The 18801-nt window shown below is 56.4% G+C and overlaps 3 protein-coding genes across 6 annotated transcripts; 2 read left to right on the forward strand and 1 right to left on the reverse strand.

The window, feature by feature from the left end:
• Positions 1-935: 935 nt before the first annotated feature.
• On the reverse strand, positions 936-5232 carry ABHD14B (abhydrolase domain containing 14B). Its single transcript, XM_027522425.1, has 4 exons — positions 5130-5232; positions 3814-4134; positions 2356-2597; positions 936-1996 (listed from the first exon to the last, which is right to left on the reverse strand). The coding sequence occupies exons 2-4, from the start codon at positions 4022-4024 to the stop codon at positions 1817-1819; spliced, it is 633 nt and encodes a 210-aa protein (XP_027378226.1). The 5' UTR covers positions 4025-4134; positions 5130-5232; the 3' UTR covers positions 936-1816.
• On the forward strand, positions 4826-11968 carry ABHD14A (abhydrolase domain containing 14A). 3 transcript variants are annotated; one of them, XM_027522421.1, is made up of 6 exons: positions 4826-4983; positions 6106-6388; positions 8674-8891; positions 9055-9170; positions 10633-10868; positions 11083-11968. In XM_027522421.1, exons 3-6 carry the CDS (start codon positions 8692-8694, stop codon positions 11263-11265), a joined length of 735 nt encoding a protein of 244 aa, XP_027378222.1. In that variant the 5' UTR covers positions 4826-4983; positions 6106-6388; positions 8674-8691; the 3' UTR covers positions 11266-11968. The 3 variants fall into 3 exon arrangements, with proteins under 3 accessions (XP_027378222.1, XP_027378223.1, XP_027378224.1); XM_027522422.1 differs by having other exon boundaries at positions 4837-4983; positions 6213-6388; XM_027522423.1 differs by having other exon boundaries at positions 4894-4983; positions 8686-8891.
• A 1598-nt stretch (positions 11969-13566) lies between these two features.
• Positions 13567-18472, forward strand: ACY1 (aminoacylase 1). 2 transcript variants are annotated; one of them, XM_027522411.1, is made up of 15 exons: positions 13567-13659; positions 14040-14155; positions 14972-15036; positions 15128-15232; positions 15566-15660; positions 15919-15995; positions 16084-16173; positions 16274-16330; positions 16677-16750; positions 16836-16885; positions 17009-17153; positions 17236-17304; positions 17884-17963; positions 18064-18124; positions 18208-18472. In XM_027522411.1, exons 2-15 carry the CDS (start codon positions 14062-14064, stop codon positions 18370-18372), a joined length of 1227 nt encoding a protein of 408 aa, XP_027378212.1. In that variant the 5' UTR covers positions 13567-13659; positions 14040-14061; the 3' UTR covers positions 18373-18472. The 2 variants fall into 2 exon arrangements, with proteins under 2 accessions (XP_027378212.1, XP_027378213.1); XM_027522412.1 differs by having other exon boundaries at positions 13589-13672.
• Positions 18473-18801: the final 329 nt, after the last annotated feature.

Here is an 18801-nt window from a genome sequence, read left to right on the forward strand (position 1 = left end):
GGCCCGCCCCAGCCGCCCCAGTGCCGCAGCCGCCCGCCCCGCCCCGCGCGCCGCGGTGCGCCCCGAGCGGCGGCCGCTTCCGGGAGGGCTAGCACGACCCTCCCCCGCCAGCTCCTCCAGCCCCCGGGAGTGGGGGGCGAAGGGGGATCCGGCCTGAAGCGCGGTCCCGGTCACGGTTCTGCCCGCGCCGCCCGCGCTGCGCCCGGCTCCCAGTCCCTTCGCTCTCGGCCAGCTGGTCCTTCCGTCCCGAGTCCCCTGCACCCCCATCTCGGCCTCTGCCCCGCTCCCGCTCGGATCCCTCGGAGCTCAGGTTTCGACCCATTGCGGGGCCGAGTTTCCGGAGCTCCTGGCTTCTGCGCCATCCATCCCCGCGCGGGGCTCTCGCCCACCACCAAGCCCCACGCCCCTCAGCCACCCCCAGCTTCCGCCAGGCCCGGCCCTTGTGCGTCCAGGACAGGTTACCGGACCAGCTGGAGGAGGGGCCTGAGAGCGGTGTGACCCGGTGCACCCGCCCCGTGATTCCCCCCAAAGCTACCCCCAGAATTCCTTTTTGGGCCAGGGTCGCGGCGTAGTTGAGTACTCGACTAGGGAAGGGATAAGAGTAGGCGGGGGGAGCTGGGCGGTTCCCAAGCTCTCGCTTTCCCCGCACGGCGCCCCAAGCCGACGCGCCCCCTGGGACTCAAATCTACCTCCCCTTCTCTGTAATCGGCTCAGCCTGGTCCCACTGACCTCCACCTCCCCTGCAGCTGAGTCTCTTGGCACCTGGGTGTGTGGGGGTGGGGAGGGGAATCCAATCTCCCTTCCCCTCCATCTGGCCCGGTGGACAAAGGGCAGGGGGACCATCTGGTCCCGCCAGGGTGGGGGAGGGGCTCGCAGTGGCGGTCCCCAAGGGACGGGGGAGGGGCGGCGCTCTGGAGACAGCGAGAGCCTGCGGGTCTAGTTGCATCACTTTATTTCACAGACCTTCACTCTCGGTCTCCCCACCAGCCAAACCTCAGAGCAGGAAACTAGCTGGGCCGAGAAGACCCAGGCCTGGGGAGCTGTGGAGCACCCAGCTGGGAGATCTGAGGGTCGAAGTGGTGCCCTCCCCCACCCCTCCTTTGGGAGCATTTGTGATGCGGGGCCAGCTGCAACCTGTGGGTTAGTGAAGTTCAGAGCTAGCCATACATACCCTAACCCTGGTAGAGGGTCTCCTGCAAGGGCTGGCCTCGTGGGATCCCTGCCTTCCCAGACATGGGGTGCTGCCTGGCTGGGGAGGGCAGAATGTGCCTGTGTAAGTACTTGTGTGGCGGCAGAGTATGTGTGTGTGTCTGTGCGTGCAATGCAACGCTGCCTTGAGTGTCAGCTCAGAGCTGTGTACGGCCCAGTGAAGGGTCATATTTGGGAACATAGATGACTCTAATGTGTAAGTATGCGTGTGTGTATGTATATTTTTGTGGCCTAAGAGGCGGAGTTAGGGGCTGTGCTACCCAGCAGAGCAGCCAAAGGAGGAGGTGGTAGGTGGGGAGAAGCTGGGCAGAGCAGAAGGAATGCAAGCTGATCAGGAAAACATAGAAGTTCATCTAATGGGTTACCCTCCACCAGATTATGTCCCTTGATTCCTGAAATTTTTTTCCTCTTGATTTCACCTCTTCAGCCTGTCCCTGCAAGAGAAAGAAGAGGAAATGACAGACCCTAAAAGAAAAGAACCCAGATAGACAGACATACCTGTTGCAATGTACAGGATGAGAAGGAACCCACAAAGGGAAGGAGAGAGAATGAGCAAGAGTGAGACCAGGGCAGGCAAGCGGGCCACCCCCATCAGCAGGGCTGCTCCTCATGCTAGCCCCTGCAGGAAATCCAGCAGCCCTGTATGCCACTCCTCGGGTTTGTCAAGGTAACAGGGGTGCCCCGCCCCCTCCATGACCAACACCCGGTGGTTGGGCAGCTGTTTCAGGTGCTCAAAGCTGGTCTGACCCATGGGGTCTTGGTCTCCATAAACGATAAGAACTGATGCCTAGAGAAAGAAAAAGGAGGCAGAGTCAACAGGGACCTGCCATTCCAGACCCAGCCTCCTAGAGATAGCTCCAGCCCTCCCCATCACTTTGGTCTCTCCCTGGGGTCACTGCAAATGATGGGGAGAGACAAGCTGGCCCAGTGAAGGGGTCGTATGGAAAGGCATAAATTTGTGTCTACCCCAGTATGCAGCATGGGCTTGGCATAGTAATCTGCTGTCAGCTTACCCCAAGGGTAGAGATTGGTGGTTCAACTCATCTCAGAAACTACCCTTTGGTTACCCAGCCCCCCCCCCGAGGCCCCAGGATGGACTCTTCCTTGTTCCTGGCAGGGGCATCTCAGCCTCCCACACAGGGGTACCTTCACTCTGGCATAGTCGGCAGCATTGATTTTGTCAGTGCAGATGGGGGCCACTGGCACGTAGCCCCGGAGCTGGGAGCCTGGGGCCGTGAGGAAGGGCAGGGAGTACATGCCACTCAATGATGGGCTGATCACGACTGGGGGGCCCAGATCCAAAGCATCCACCACAGCTGCCAGGAAGCTGCTGGGGACCAGCTCCCCAATAGGGGCAGGTGCTTTTGCTTCCTTGGAGCGCCCCAGACCTGCAGGGATTCAGGTGTGGGAGAGACAAAGGTGGTGAGTAGGAAGACAGCAGAGAGATGGTCCCTTCCTCCAGAAAGCCCTCCTAGGTCAAGCTCTGTGTCAGGTTCCTGCAACATGCGCGTAGTTATTCCTGCAGAAACCTAGGTCTGTCGTATCTGTGGCAACCATAAGGCATTTCCCTCCATGTTTGTGCCCACCTCCACCGGAACAGTGTCCTCAAAGAATCAGGCTCTGAAGCCCCACATGGCTGGATCCAAGTCCCAGTGATCCACTTACTATGTAATCCTGGGAAAGTGCCCTTAGCCCTCTCTCCACTGTTCAGTTCCCCCATCTGTTAAAAGGAGGTAACGAAAGTATCTGCTATTTGAGATTGTTGTGAAAATTAAGTGAGTTAACTGCTTCAGAGACCCCTGTCCCAGGGCTGGCAGGGTAAATGCCCTCCAGGACAGGATGAGGGGTGGTCTCTGCACACATATCTCCCCTCTGTTAGTCAGTCCCTACCTTCTGCAGAAGGATTCGTTCATGGCCTTGGCTTGGAAGTTCAGCCCAACCCACTGTCAGAACCAATCCTGTCCTGTCCTGGAGGCCCGCCCTTGGGCACTGAAACCATACCAGCCACGGCCAGAGATGGAAGCAGGTCGGCCATGCTGCCCCTTTCACACTTGGCACCGTGGGCTGGGGCCTGCCAGTTGAGGTTATGACTGACGGTCTGGCGCTGCCCTTCCCTCCTCAGGACCTAACTTAGGGCTTTGTAGGTGGGATCATGACCAGGGGCTTAGCCACCCCCAAAGGTGCCAGGGGACACTCCTTAGGGCTTCCAACAGAGCCAGTGGTTACAGCTCTTTCAAAACATTTTACTTGCCATCAGCTGAGTACTAATTATTCTGTGTTACGTACTGGTCACATACTCACATGGAGCATCTCAATCCATTCTCATTAAAACCATCCTCCAGAATGGGTGTGGTTCTCTCTCATTACAGATAAGGAAACAGGCTCAGAGACACTGAGACACTGCACCAGGCAACACAGATGCAGCTGGGCAGTGTCCAGACTGTATCTGGATGGACTAGAGAAGCCTGAAGGCCTTGTAGTGTGCACTCTGACCTGTCCAGCTCAGGGATCAGCCTGGCTAATCCCCCCAGTCCCCCAGCCCCAGGTCCCCGGTGAGGCCCCCACAACCCCTGTCCAGAAGCCTGCCCCCGCCCCCCGAGTTACCTGGCAGGTCAATGGCCACAGCCCGGTAGCCAGCCTGGGCCAGTCTGTGCAGCGTGCCCAGGTTCTGCCAAGTCTCGGAGGAGAAGCGTATGCCATGCAACAGCAGCACAGAGAAGCGGGCGGCCTGCCCACCGCCAGGGAGAGCCTCTCGGAAGAAGAGGCTCTGGCCCTGCACCTGGATGGCGCCCTCGCGCTGCTCCACGCCTGCCATACCTGCTGCCACAGAACACCCTGCCCACGTGGAGCAGGGAGGCTGCCCCGGAGAGGGCAGGGGTCTCTCCTTCAGCAGCAAAGGAGGCTCCCAGAACTCTAGGCGCGCGCCTTGGATGAGGAAAACAGGTGTTATTTCTGCCTCTGCCACTACCTAATTGCCTTAGTTTCCTCATCTGAACTGTGGAACATGAACGTCCACCTCAAGACTGTATGAGTTAAAAAAAAAAAAAAAAAAAACACTGATAATTGAGTGTGCCTGCCTTTGGAAAGAACTCAATACATGGGGCTCCCATTACAATTATTGTTCCCATTGTTATTATCCTTTCCTACCTTTGGGGATAATACAATAGAACTTAGCTCCTAGGTAGTGAAAGTGAAGTCGCTCAGTTGTGACCACATGGACTGTAGCCTACCAGGTTCCTCTGACCATGGGATTTTCCAGGCAATAGTACTGGAGTGGATTGCCATTTCCTTCTCCAGAGGATCCTCCCAACCCAGAGATCGAACCCGGGTCTCCCGTATTGTAGACAGACGCTTTACCGTCTGAGCCACCAGGGAAGTCCTAGGTGGTAGGTAGGATTAAATGAAGCCAGGCGTGTAAAACACTCCCTGTGCCTGGCACACAGTAAGTATAGCAAACGTATCAACAGTAAGTAGCTAACTATTCTGCTTATCAGCCTTTTCCTCCTCCAGGCACTGCTATAGGTCATGGATTGGCACCGCAGACCCAAGGGAGTCGGGGCTGAAGTGAAAAAAAAAAATCTATTTTCCGGAGCCGGAAACCGGAGCGCTGAGCGGGGAAAAGCTTTGGAGTTCCGGCCCACGAAGCCCGCGAGGTGCTCAGCGCGCGGCCCGCTGAGGCCCAACACACGGTCGCCGAGGCCAGGCGCGGTCTCCGGCACCGCCACCTCTGGCTCTGTCCCCTCCGACGAGGTCGGTTGTGGATCGCAGGGTCTGGTAAGGTGCATGCAAAAGCCGAGGGGGGCAGACCCTAGTAAGGGGGCCTGGGGAGCCAAGATAAGAAGAGGAGAAACTTTGCGGTGGGTGGGGGTGGGGTCTAACTAGAGAAAGGAAGAGAGGGTCGGAGGGCGCGGGATAGGTACCTGGGGAGCTGCGCGAGGCGGCTGGCGAGTGAAGGCGGCGACTCGGGCCGGGGCGCGGAAGCAGGGAAGGGGCTGGTGCGGGGAAGGAGGGAGGTGGCCCGCCGGAGGGCGGGGGCTGGGCCGTGCTCCAGGGCGCCCGCTTGTGGCGGCAATCCGTCGCAGGGAGGTGGGTGCTGCTATGCTAGACCCATCTTCTCACAGCGGTCTTGGTTTCCCCATGCCCCTCGACCCCATGTACCCCAGACTGGGTCGGACCCAGAGACCCTGAGCAACCTGCCCGAGGTGCATATGGTTTATCTTGAGAAGAAGTGTTCCTTTGGGGCCTCATCGCTCCTGTCCCTCCCCACTGCCACCCCCCCACCCCCGCCTCATCCCCTGCCTGGGCTGCCCAAGCCCAAAGTTTTCAATCTGGAACATATATGGAAGCCAGACTGGTTAGAATGAGAAGTTTTGACAATGCCTGGTCTTGATCGATCTCCCAGCTGCCCTGAGCATATTTCCTTGCCTGTAGAATGGGTGTGATGCTGCCTACTCCACAGAGTGCTAATGAGTGAATGCTGTGTGTTCAACCTCCCATCCTCCCTGTTCCAGGCCTGGCCACACAGGCTAGGGACAGGTCAGATGTTGGTCACATGTCACTAACCAGGATAGATGACTTATAGAGACATGAAGGAGCCTAGAGGCCACCAGGACTCTGGCTGAGTGCATGCATGTGTGTGTGTGTGTGTGTTTGCAGGGGTCAGGGAAGTGGCTGACCAGAGACCTGGGGCTGCTTCAAAACAATACTAATATCTGGCAGTTACACAGTGAAGCTTCCATTCCAGACATTAGGTCCTTAAGACAACTCTCTGCGGTGGTGACAACCCTTGGTGGGCCTAAAGACAACCCTTATCCTTAACCCTGCCATACAGACCAGAGACTAAGGGTGGAGACACGCTGGTGGGAAGAAGTCGGGTGACTTCTCTTTATGTCCCAGCTCTCAGGCCGAAAAACAACCTGGAATATCTGGACAGTGGGAAGTGGGGCCGGGCCTCTGTGCTTTGGGGTGCCTCTCCCCAGTGTCCCTTCCAACTTGGCTGCCAGGCGCGGGACTGAGACCGCGGACTGCGCAAGCGCACTGAGGCTCTCCGCCACCTAGTGACCGCAGCGGCCCGCAGAGTGGTGGAAGCAGCGCCAACGTCGCGGCGCCGTTTGACCGCTGGTTGCATCCGAGCAGAGCCCGCCCAACGGTGGCGGGTCCAGTCATCCCTGTTGGCCCGGTAAGTGTCCCCGGGGAGTGAGGCCAGCAGGTTGCCCGGGGCGGACCATTCTTGCCCCGCCCCTTGCCCCCGGAGCCCTGGGGCAGAGCCCTGCCGGAGGGGCCGCGCTGGGGCAGCCAGTGTGCTTGTTTTTGTTCCTTTGTCACGTGTGTGCACCCGCTCAGTTGTTGGCAGGGTGTTCTTGGGGGCCTGGGTGTGTGCGTGCGTGTGTCAGTTTCTCTGTGTGCCTGCGCGGGGGGGCAGTATGTCAGTCTATCTGCCCGCTTGTGTCTGTGTATGTCTACTGTGAGTATTTCTGTGCGCTGTGTGGCTTCAAGGATGTATATCTACCTGTATGTATATATATTTCTGAAGCTCTGTGTTTCGGTGTCTGCCTGCCTGTACCTCCAAATACACGTTCTTGTGTACGTGTGTAGTTTTAGGATTGTGTGCTTGAGATATGAGGGTCTGCATATGATTTTTTTTTTTGCATATGATTTTAAAAGCGTGTGTGTGTGTGTGTGTGTGTACGTGTACCTGTGCATCTGCCTTCCTGATAACTGATGTATGTGTGATTTTGAGGGTGTATTTCAAGGTATCGATTGTACACAGGCCCATGCATGCGCAAGGAGGCTGTGTGGCCATGCAGGGACTAGCCTGTACATAGGAAAAGTGTTCGGGGACAAGAGTTTGTGTGCATGTCTGTACACCTATGTGTCATTGTTGAAACATACGCCGAGGACCTCATGTGGGTACAGTGCCTCCCCTCCCCCTCTTCCATCTCTGTAGCATACTGTTGTCTAGTGCCTCAGCTGCCTGGGTTGCCATAACAACGGCTGCAGTCCCATCCCTCCCTACCTGGAGAGGTGCCCCAGTGCCCCAGGCCCACCACAGGAGAGGTTCAGCGTGGATGCTCTGCTTGGTGGGAACCTAGGCTTATGTGCTGGATGCTTGCATCTGAGGCTGGTGGTGGGCAGAAAGAAGAGAGGAGTGTATTCTTCCTCCACGCAGCTCCTGGTTCTGCTCCAGAGGGGCTGCCACTGCCCAGTCACCACCTGACCCTGGAGACTGGGCCTGGGGGCTTGGGAAGCATCCCCAAAACTTCTGGGAGAGGTGGGTAGGGTCGAAGGCGATTCCCCAGCTCAGATCTAGGGCCAGTGCCCAGCAGGCACTCAAATAAAGACATGTTCCCTGGAATCCAGGAACAAGGATTCCTAGACCCAAAAAATTATGATAGGCTAGCCCTTGGTCAGGCCCCTTGAATTATTGAAATCTCACAGAAGGCTTGGGAGAGCAGCTGCAAGGTTATTTTCTCCATTTTACTGACAAACAAGGTACACAGCCAGGAATTGGCAGAGGAGTCTCAAAGTCAGGGCTGACTGCTCTGGGTGTGGGTCCTGAGGTCTGTCTTCTGGGCTGGCAAAGAGTCAGACTGGAGGAGTCCATGAAACGGGTCACTTGGCATGAAAGCTGGGGGGTAGGAGGCATTTGTCACTCCAGCCTCCTGCTGCCCTTTCCATTTGTAAGTGTGCCATGCTTCTTGCTAGCCCTGTACTCAGGCCTAGGCACTTCCTCCATCAGGGATATTCTCCATGAGTTCTCTTCCCACTTAATATCAGTTGGGGTAGAACATTAAATATTCCCATCACATTCTGATTTTAGCATTATTGTATGCAGTCTGATAAACAGAACCATTTGCAAACATGCCCTTAGTGGGACATTGCTTTGCTCTTTGATGTCTTTCACCTTTGATGACCCTCACCCCTCCAACCACCAGTTCATCCATCACCTCCCAGCCCCAGTTTCCTTCTTGGCAAAATTAGTGTGGCCTGGTAGTTGGGAGCCCAGCCCTGGGCTCAAGTGTCAGTTCTGCTACTTGCTACTCTGCACATCGGGCAAGAGAATCTACCTCTCCGAGCTTCAGTTTGCTCCTTTATAAGAAACCTATCATCATATCTGTTCCCTAGCGTTCTTGTGTGGATTCATGAGTCATTACATGTGAAGGGCCTAGCATAGGGCTTGGCTGTCGTAAGTCCTTGATGAGTGGAAGTGGTTTTAGCTGGCACAGGGATGGTGGTGGCCCCTGATGCCAGGGGGACATCTCAGATGCTCCTCACACTTATGGGGTATCTCAGCCCTTGCCCTGGCGTGTGGAGTACTTGGGTGTGAACCCTCAGACACTTGCCCAGAGCAGAGGAAAGGGCAAGGGCTGAGCTTTTCCTCTGCTGGGAACTCCTAGGTGGGATTTGAGGGGGTTTTGTGGGGGCTCAGCTCTACCCTCTTCTCCATCTCCTCTTCTCCTCCAGACTGTGGTAAAGACCTCCATGAGCCGGTCCCAGGTTGCCCTGCTGGGCCTGGGCCTGGGCCTGCTGTTCATGCTGCTGCTATATGTGGGGCTGCCAGGACCCCCTGAGCAGACCTCCTGGCTCTGGGGAGACTCCAATGTCACGATCCTGGCTGGTCTCACCCCTGGCAGCTCCCCCATTTTTTACCGTGAGGTGCTCCCATTCCACCGGGCCCACAGGTAGGTGCTTACCCTAGGGTGGAGTAGAAGGACTAGGCCCAAGGAGCATCCCTGTGTGGGACCCCCCAGCTCAACTCCAAGTGCTCAGGACCTGGGAGGGTGGTGGAAGAAGCCTTGGAAGAAAGAACCCCCAGGACACACACACTCCCCCGTGTGCCCACAGGGTGGATGTGGTGCTGCTCCACGGAAAGGCCTTTAGCTCCCGGACGTGGGAGCAGCTGGGCACACTGCAGCTGCTGGCACAGAGGGGCTACCGGGCTGTGGCCCTTGACCTTCCAGGTGAGCCCCCGCCCCTGGGTCCAGGGAGGTAACATGCAGCAGGGACAAAGGGACAGAATGCCAGAGGGTAGACCTGGAGGGGTAGGAAAGCCCTAAGGTGTGGCTGGGGAGCATCTGGACCCCAGGGTCTAGACAGGCAGTGGCAAGTCACAACACAAAGGGGCAACACGAAAAGCTCTGTGTTTATTTTCTACCTTGAAACTACGGTGTGGATTGTTGTATGTCACAGAGCACTTAGAAACACGACCTTAAAAGAAACATTACCTGCCTCACAAAAGATCACATGGGGAGAGCTCACTGTACTTTTTATGACAACGTAGGTAGCTTTATGTCTTTTTCAGCTATACAAATGATTTTTTGCTGTTATTCTTGTCATTAAAAAATCAACCAAGAGTGACCCCTCTCAGAGACCCATGCCACTTCTCTTTCCCTGTCACTTCTCTAAGCAGTTTGAGGGTGCCAGATCCTCTTTGGGTGCTTTTAGATCTAGAGATGCAGGGTTATGTGGTTGGGGTTGTAAACATGACTGGTGTCCTGCCTGCTTAGCAGGGTCTGGGTCTGCAAAAAAACTGGGTCTGCAACCTGGTTTTCTTCCCCTCTGCCGTGTCTCATGGGTCATGTCAGGCAATGTAACCCTCCCTTATCCTAATGTGTGTCGTTGGAGGGATGAACAGGTTTCATTTGGCCACTCCTCTACCGGTGGCTGTGTAGGCTGGTTTAGAGTTTTCAGTGTCAGTCAAAATGCTCAAGTAAGGAAGTTGAAGCATCTTTGGACATGCCCCTTTTCTTTTTTTGCATTGCTTATTTTATTTTTTGACCACGCAACACACCATGTGGGATCTTAGGTCCCTAACCAGGGATGGAATCTATGCCCCCTGCATTGGAAACACAGAGTGTTAAGCAGTGGACCCCCAGGGAGGCCCCTGAACATGCTTCTTTGAGCATATGGGCAATAATTTCTGTAGGGTAGCCATCAGGGCAATTGATTTGTCAGAGAACACACATTTAAAATTTCTTGACAAATATTATCTTACCCTCTAAAAATGCTATATGGATTTACTCTCCAATCAGTCATACATGAAAGTATCCATTTTCCTTCATCTTCCCTAACACTGTGTATTATCAATTTTTTTTTTAATTTGACTGTGCTGGGTCTTAGTTGTGGCACACAGGATCTAGTTCTCTGGCCAGGGATTGAACCCAGGCCCCTTCCATTGGGAGCATAGCCTCTTAGCCACTGGACCACCAAGGAGGTCCCTATCAATCTTCAGTTTTGCCAGTATGATGAATGAAAGATGGTTTTCTTAACAGCCCTATCACCTTACAAAAACATAACTTCTGGGGATTTGGGGGTAGCAGATGTTATGTGCCACTGGTCCCCATCTCTTTGGCCACTATGGTGAGCAGGAAGTCCTGACCACCTTCCCAGCCTGCCTCAGCTGGTGCCTTCTACTGTTGCCAGGTTTTGGGAACTCGGCACCTTCAAAGGAGGCAAGCACAGAGGCAGGGCGGGCAGAGCTGTTGGAGCGAGTGCTGCAGGACCTAAATGTGCAGAACGCTGTGTTGGTGAGCCCTTCACTGAGTGGCCGCTATGCCCTGCCCTTCCTGATGCGAGGCCACCACCAGCTGCGTGGATTCGTGCCCATTGCACCTGCCTCCACCCAGAACTACACCCAGGAACAATTCCAGGCCGTGAAGGTATTGGGAGGAGGGTCTCTGAAAGTCCTGGCTTCCTGTCCCTGGCTTGGGTCATGGGGGGAAAATACATAGGTTGTACTTGGAGGACACATGGCCCCATCCTTGATCTGGATGGAAGAGATGGGGTGTGTATCGGGAAGATTTCCTAAGGAGATGGCTTGAGGGTCAGTCCCCCTCAGGCCCCAGGATCATGGCGCCTTGCCTTGCCCTGCAGACTCCGACTCTCATCCTGTATGGGGAGCTGGACCGCACCCTGGCTCGGGAGTCACTGCGGCAGCTCCGCCACCTGCCCAACCACGCCACGGTGAAGTTGCGCAATGCAGGCCACGCCTGCTACCTCCACAAGCCACAAGACTTCCACCTCGAACTTCTTGCTTTCCTTGACCATCTACTGTGAGCTCACCCACTGTCCAGGCCCCAGGCCTGGCTGGAACTTGGAGGGGGACAAGTCCACACCGGGGCAGCAGCCCCTGTGATTAGAGGGCAGAGGTCAGAGGGCTAGACCCAGTCGGGACCTTTCATTTTATCTCAGAGGCACAATTAAAAAAAAAAAAAGGCATTTTTGTCATACCTGGGGAGTGACAGGTCCTGTTTGCTGGCATTGCTGCAGGTGGGGTGAGAGTTGGAGCCAAGTGTGGGACTGCTCGGGACTGAGAGCTGGAGGGAGTGCTCCAGCAGCCTGAGAAGGCTGAGGACATAGGCTACTTACTAGATGGCTGCTGAGTGGCTAGTCTGTGACTCAGTTTCCTCATCAGTAAAATGGGCATGATGTAACACCTAGTTCAGAAAGTGGTTTTAGGATTGACTAAATCTGGGTAAGCAGAGCACTTGGCCACACAGGGCCGGCAGGTGGGACTGTCATTGAGAGGGGTCATTACTCCTGCTAAATGATCACTGGGATTCATGGGAAATCCAGGGTCTGGTGGCTGAGATGAGTGAATCAGGATGTAGGTTCCATGGCCAAAAGGGGCAGGATGTGTAGAGGAGGGGATGGCGAATGTGGTTTATCTTGTAACATAGTATTGGGGAGGGGGAAATTTCCCCCTCTCCCCATCTTGAGTTCTTGGCTGGACTAACAATAAAACTGACACAAAACAGATTAACAGGAGAAAAAGAAATTTTAGTTGTGTGCAAGGAGGTCTCATAGAAATGAGACATAAGAAGTGACCAAAGCAGGCAGCTTTTATAGTTTTTAGACAATAAATTTGTGAGGACTTGACAGGACAAAAACATATTTTGGATGCTCAATTAGTAAAGAATCTATTAATAAACAGAGTTTGGGCTTGGGGGTAGTAAATTAAAAGAAGTAACAAAGTTGGTTTATAGAGGCTTCTCGGCCTGCATTCCCTATCCCTGGAGATAAGGGTGTCCTATCTCCAGATTCAAGGAGTGTACCTTTCACAGAGATTTCTTTCCTGCTTTCAGGGAGACAGAAAGGAGGGTCAGAATGTCCCTCTGGCATTGGACATTTCTTAAGTGACTTTAATTCAAAATAATCAACATGCCAACAATAGCATTGCAGGTGAACCAGCAAGCCTTGTGTCTGGGAATATGTGGGTCAGCAGCTGAACTTAAACCCCAGGAGGGTTGGATGGACCTTACCCTACCTTCCTAGCCTGCCTGCCCTGTGCCCAGAGGTTGAAGTCTTCAACCCCGCCCCTCCCCAAGCTGAGTCACCCTCTGGAACAGAGGGTAGAACTGTCTGAGAGTACAGAGGACAGCCGGACACACAAATGGGCAGCTACAACTGTGTGCGGCCTGTGGGTGGCCAGTGGGACACCTGTGCCTCTTTGATCGTCCTTCTCCGGTGGCTGCAGAAGAGCCAAGGAAACTGGCCCAGGATCGGCAAAGAACGTGCCACACGTATGCTTCTGTGCAGTTTCCCACCTCTCCTGTCTACAGCGTCACGATTACATCCTCTCAGCGTGCCATCCTCTGTCACATCCACCATCTCACACTCACGTGGTCATACACAGTCACCCACTGACACACAGCTTTGCCCACACAGCGGCACGATCACACAGGCGCTCATCCGTTCACTTATCCTCCGTGCCTGGCACGCTGTCCGTCTGCTCTGTGCCCTGCCAGGAACAGGATCCTGAGGGTACCTGGACCAGCCTCCTGGCGCTCACAGATTGTTAACCAGTAAACCTCTCCACACAGGGAGCGTTGAGGCCGTCAGGGAGGCCGTCCCTAAGGAGTTGAAGCGTGAAGAGGGGAGAAGTAGAGACTCGCGGGAGGGGGTGGTGGAGCAGGTGGGGACCAGCTCCAGCAGGACTTAGCGGGATTGAACCCTGAGAGCGAGGGGGCGCCCAAGCGGGCTGCTGCGACGTTTCCAGTCGGTGCCCGCCCTCTTCTTTTCTCGCCCAATCTGGAGGTTGCAGGAGGTGGGACCGGCTACCCAGAACCAAAGGCGGGGTGGGGGGCGTGCCCTGCTGGGCGGGACTGGGCTTGAGGGGGCGGGGTCAGCCAGGAGCTCGCCTCCGGGTGCGGGGCGGAGCTGGTGGCGGAGGCTGCCGCCCCGGGGCGGGATCCTGAATCCCAGCCTCAGGTAACTGGTGGAGGCTGCAACCACTGGCGGGCGGGGACGCCCTGGCCGACCGGCCGACTGGGCCTTAGAGTCTGGGATGGCCCTGATTCGCAGTCTTCGGTTCCGCCCTGCAAGGTCCGGCCACGTGGTGGGCGGACCAGGGCAGTTTTGATCCTGAGACCTCACAGGACCCCGAGTCCCGCCCAGAGTCCAGGGCGGACGCCAAGCGGCGATCGCGGGCCAAGACCAGCCGAGAGCGAGGTGGGGGGCCTTGGTGAGGGGTAGCGGGATCTGGAGCTCCCTGAAGTGAAATCCAGGCAATGGGGAAATTTCTTTTCGAGAAGGGCGGCGGGAGTCAACGTGTGGGTTCAAACGTGGCTCAGTTACTTTTTAGCTGTCTCTCAGCCTCTTTTTGCTTTTTCCTCTGTAATGTGTGCATTCAGAGGCATAAACTTCATGGGGCTCCTTGGGGGATTAAATAAGGAACTGTGTTGAAAGTGGTCCGCACAGCGCCTGAAACAGAATGGGGGATCTGTAACGGGGGACGTCCGGGGAACCGCCCTGGGGAGGGGCGGCGTGCAGATGGAGTCCACCTGCGCCAGGTGCGGGGAGGAGTAGGCAGCCACTCGCTTTGCCCCCAGCTCACCACGGCAGGGCAGCGCCATGGCCAGCGAGGGTAGAGAGGGCGAGCACCCATCCGTGACTCTCTTCCGTCAGTACCTGCGCATCCGAACCCTCCAGCCCGAGCCGGACTATGGTGAGCACGCGTCGGTTTCAGGACTTGTGGCGGGGCTTCAGGGGCGGGGACTGTGCTCTAAACCAGGCAGCAGCCTCTATCACCCAGCTGAGCCTAATCTGCTGCCTCAGATGGCTCCTCCACTGCTCTAAGTCGTTCCCTGGGTCAACAGACTTCTCAGCAGCCCTTCCAGTCTGTGCTGCTCCAAAAGTTACAACCGGCGTTTAGATTAGAAAATCTTCCCCCTCACTCCCCAGGACTTGCGGTTGGGGAGGGGAAGCAGAGGCTCCCGGAAGTCTCCTGGGGGAACAAAGGCCACAGCCCTTAAGGAATCAGGCTTGGTGCCAGATAACTGTGTGCCTAGGTCCAGTCCACATCCCAGCTGGTGAGCCTTGTGTCTGAGTCACTTTCCCCAAATTAAAAAAAAAAGAAGTATTTAGCTGTGCCAGGTCTTATTTGCCATGTGTGGGAGCTTTCATTGCAGCATGTGGGGATCTAATTCCCCTACCAGGGATGGAACCCTTGCCCCCTGCATTGGGAGCCTGGAGTCTTAACCACTGGACCACCAGGGAAGTCCCTGTTTTCTCATGTTTAGGGAGGGTAAGGATGACACCTGCTTCTCACTCTGGACTTGCCACCTGGCCTTCCACAAAGGGTCACTGGCCAAGAAACATCTTCCTTGGGGACCGAGATGCAAAGGTCTCTTATGGATGAGGAATTGTGTGGAGGCAGGTGTCTGCTCCCCTCTCTGGATGTCCCCCCATCTCTGCCTGGGCCCGTGGGAGGTGAGGATGGGTGGGGAGGCAGAAGCAGCAGCCAGGCTCTCTGTGTCCCCAGGGGCAGCCGTGGCCTTCTTTGAGGAGAGAGCCCTCCAGCTAGGCCTGGGCTGTCAGAAAGTGGAGGTGAGCGTGCGGCGCTGCATGGGAAGGGGGAGGTGGGCCTGAAGCAGCTTCTCACCCTGCACTGACAACCCCTCCTCCTGGCCCTCTCTAGGTGGCACCTGGCCGTGTAGTGACTGTGTTAACCTGGCCAGGCACCAACCCCAAACTCTCCTCCGTCTTGCTCAACTCCCATACGGATGTGGTTCCTGTCTTCCAGGTGTCTTGGGGGTGTGGGGGTGTGGGAACACAGTGTCCCACAATGGAGCAACCCTTGTGGACAAAGTACAGACCCGCCCATTCAACTGCAGGGCGCCTGCGGTGCTGGTCCTGGCACAGACTTGACCGCATAGAGCATTACTCCACTCTGGCAGACTCTGCCCAGTAGCCATTCCATGCCAGGGTGGGTTGGGGGCGCTGGTGGTGGAGGTGGGAGGCAGAGATGAGGGATGACGGCTGTCAGCAGCCCTCTTCAGGGCGGGACCACAGTTGAGCAAAGTAGGTCAATGACTACATTTGGGGCTTGGGTCCCTCTTCCTGCCCATGCCCCCAGGAATATTGGAGTCATGATCCCTTTGAGGCCTTCAAGGATGCAGACGGCTACATCTATGGCAGGGGCGCCCAGGACATGAAGTGTGTCAGCATCCAGTGAGTGTCCTTCATTCCCAGTTTCCTCACGGGACCCAGGCGTGATTGGAGAACCGCAAGGCCAAGGAACATCTTGACCCCTTACCTTGGGTGGGAATTCCTGCTATGACCATTGCCTGGATGGGGAGATGGGGACAGAGACTTGCTGGAGTCACCTGCTAGGCTGTGGCGGAGCAGGGCCCAAGGCTCCAGCCTGCCTGCTCAAGCATCTCATGGCTCCCCCCAGCACCCAGCTTACACCCTCTCCCTGCCCCTCAGATACCTGGAGGCTGTGAGGAGGCTGAAGGCTGAAGGCCACCATTTCCCCAGAACCATCCATTTGACCTTTGTGCCAGGTAGGAGTGCCTGATGGGGGGCACCTTCAGGGGCAGGGAGAGCGTGTTGGGGTACCCACCCTGTCTCACATTCTTGCTGCCTTTACAGATGAGGAGATTGGGGGTCACCAAGGCATGGAGCTGTTTGTGAAGCGGCCTGAGTTCCAGGCCCTGAGGGCTGGCTTTGCCCTGGATGAGGGTGAGCAGGGTGGCAGGCCACTGAGCAGCCAGCAGAGGGTAGGGAGGCCGCTAGTGGAGGCTGGGCCACTCCACCCTCTGAACCGCCTTTTCCTCTTCAGGCCTGGCCAACCCCACTGATGCCTTCACTGTCTTTTACAGTGAGCGGAGCCCCTGGTGTGAGTATGCACTTGGAGGGTGGAGATCATTGTGCAGATGGGAGGTTGGGCCACAAGGGACAGGGGCCCGTCCGCCCAGGGCTCCCCAGCACGCTGGGGCCTGAGTAGGCCTTGAACCCAGGGCCTCTGCCTCCCAGCCCCTTCCTACTCCGGCGTCTCTTTCCTGAGCTTGAGTGGAGCCCCAAACTGTGGGCAGAAACCAGCTTTACTCTGTGCATTCGGAGGGTGACGGAGCCTGGCCTGAGGAGTTTGGAAGGAGGGGGAAGGCCATGGGCCCATCTCGGGGCTGGTTGCTTTTCCAACCTGTCCCATTCTGAAGCCACCCCCTTCCCCCTGCCTCTCCCAGGGGTACGGGTCACCAGCACTGGGAAGCCGGGCCATGGCTCGCGATTCATCGAGGACACAGCAGCGGAGAAGCTGGTGTGTGGCCCACGGGGAGGGAGTGTGGGAGTTCCCGAGGCTCTGTCCTGGGGCCCCTGTCACATGTCACCTCACACTCTCCTAGCACAAGGTTGTGAGCTCCATCCTGGCTTTTCGGGAGAAGGAAAGGCAGAGGTGAGGCAGCCTGGGAAAGGGCATGGGGCTCTGGGAGGTCATGCAAGGGAGGAGGTGGGGTTGAGCCACCTTTTTATCTGTTCCTCCTTCTTGCTGCCGGCTGTCCCTGCCCCCTCACCACAGGCTGCAGTCAGACCCTCAACTGAAGGAGGGGGCTGTGACCTCCGTGAACCTGACTATCCTAGAGGGCGGCGTGGCCTATAACGTGGTACCTGCCACCATGAGTGCCAGCTTTGACTTCCGTGTGGCCCCGGATGTGGACCTGAAGGTGCCACCTCCACCTGGGTTTGCAGGAGGGAGCCCGGGTCCTCAGCCCAGTCCTCGGGGTCAGCTCACCTCCCTTCTCTTAGGCTTTCGAGGGGCAGCTGCAGGACTGGTGCCAGGCAGCTGGCGAGGGGGTCACCTTCGAGTTTGCTCAGGTATGGACGGGGGCGCCTACGATGGGGGAGTCATAGGAGCTGGGGAGACTGGGTTTGCTGCGTGTCGCTGTACACTTGGTATGCCTACATACATCCTGACATTTCTTTAGCCGTGAGAGACATGTTTGATTAACCAACAAGCATTAGTTGTAGAGGCCACTGTTGGGTGCTGGGGAACACTGGGGAGTGTTTTTGCCCTCAGTTCTTACAGCATGAAGAGAGAAATAGACATGAGTCAAATAATTATTTTATATAAGTATGAACACGTGATCCAGGAAAGGGTGGGACCTTATACTGTGTGGACTTGTAATTGGAGTCTTTGACCAGACTGAGGTCTGGGACCACCTTCTTGAGCAAGGGGCACTTGGGCTAGGATCTGAGGATGGATGGGAAGTGGAGGACAGAGGTCCTTGGCCTGTGGCCTTTGAAAGACTGAAAAAGGGCCTGTTGCTGGACTGGCCAGCTGGATGTCTGGGTAGGTGCATGGGGGTGTGTCCTCTGCCAGGCACAGCTTACTCTATGAAGAATAGGGCAAGATGCCCAGACTCTGTCCTGATCCTGCCATCCTTCTCCCCACAGAAGTGGACAGAGCCCCAAGTGACACCTACTGATGACTCAGACCCTTGGTGGGCAGCATTTAGCGGGGCCTGCAAAGACATGTGAGCACGCTGGCCAGCCCTCCTCTCCCCTTCCCCTCTCTTCCACTTTCCTTTGCTCCTTTAATCCTTCCCTTGCCCTCCCTGCTTCCACATTCACCAGGAACCTCACTCTGGAGCCAGAGATCTTCCCCGCTGCCACGGACAGCCGCTATCTTCGCGCGGTGAGCCACTTGCGGGAGGGCGGGCACTGGAGTGGTTCCAAGGTGCTGGCCTTCCCCCTAACAGCTCCCCTCATTCCCTGCAGGTAGGGGTCCCAGCTCTGGGCTTCTCACCCATGAACCGCACGCCCATACTGCTCCATGACCACGATGAACGGCTGCACGAGGCCGTATTCCTCCGTGGGGTAGACATATATACTCGGCTGCTGCCTGCCCTGGCCAGTGTGCCGGTTCTGCCCAGTGAAAGCTGAGCCCTGTGCAGTCCAACCTCCACCCTGGACCACTGCCAAGGAGCCCTCTTCCCTCCTGCCCTACAATAAAGTCTCTGTGGACTGGGGCCACTCCGAAGTACTAACAGCAAGGATGTTCATGGAGCAGGGTTTCAAAGATAACAACTACTTCAGAGATGAGGGACCATACACCACACGCCACGCCCGTTGCCCCAGTATATCAGTAACTCCTTTTGAGCCTCCCAATACCCCAAGTGACCACCATACTCAAATGGTGGACTACAAATGACCACCATACTCAAAAGCCAGTCTTGAGGACCTAGTGTGACTGAATGGCGCTTCACTGGCTGCTCTGAGGACTAAGACAGCAGGCTGAACAGCTGATCCAGGGGGCAGAGAAGACAGCAGTCATACCAGATAGTGCCACCATTGCTTGGCCTCCTGGGGGCC

The sequence above is a fragment of the Bos indicus x Bos taurus genome, chromosome 22 (assembly GCF_003369695.1).
Source record: "Bos indicus x Bos taurus breed Angus x Brahman F1 hybrid chromosome 22, Bos_hybrid_MaternalHap_v2.0, whole genome shotgun sequence".
Taxonomy (NCBI): Eukaryota; Metazoa; Chordata; class Mammalia; order Artiodactyla; family Bovidae; genus Bos; species Bos indicus x Bos taurus.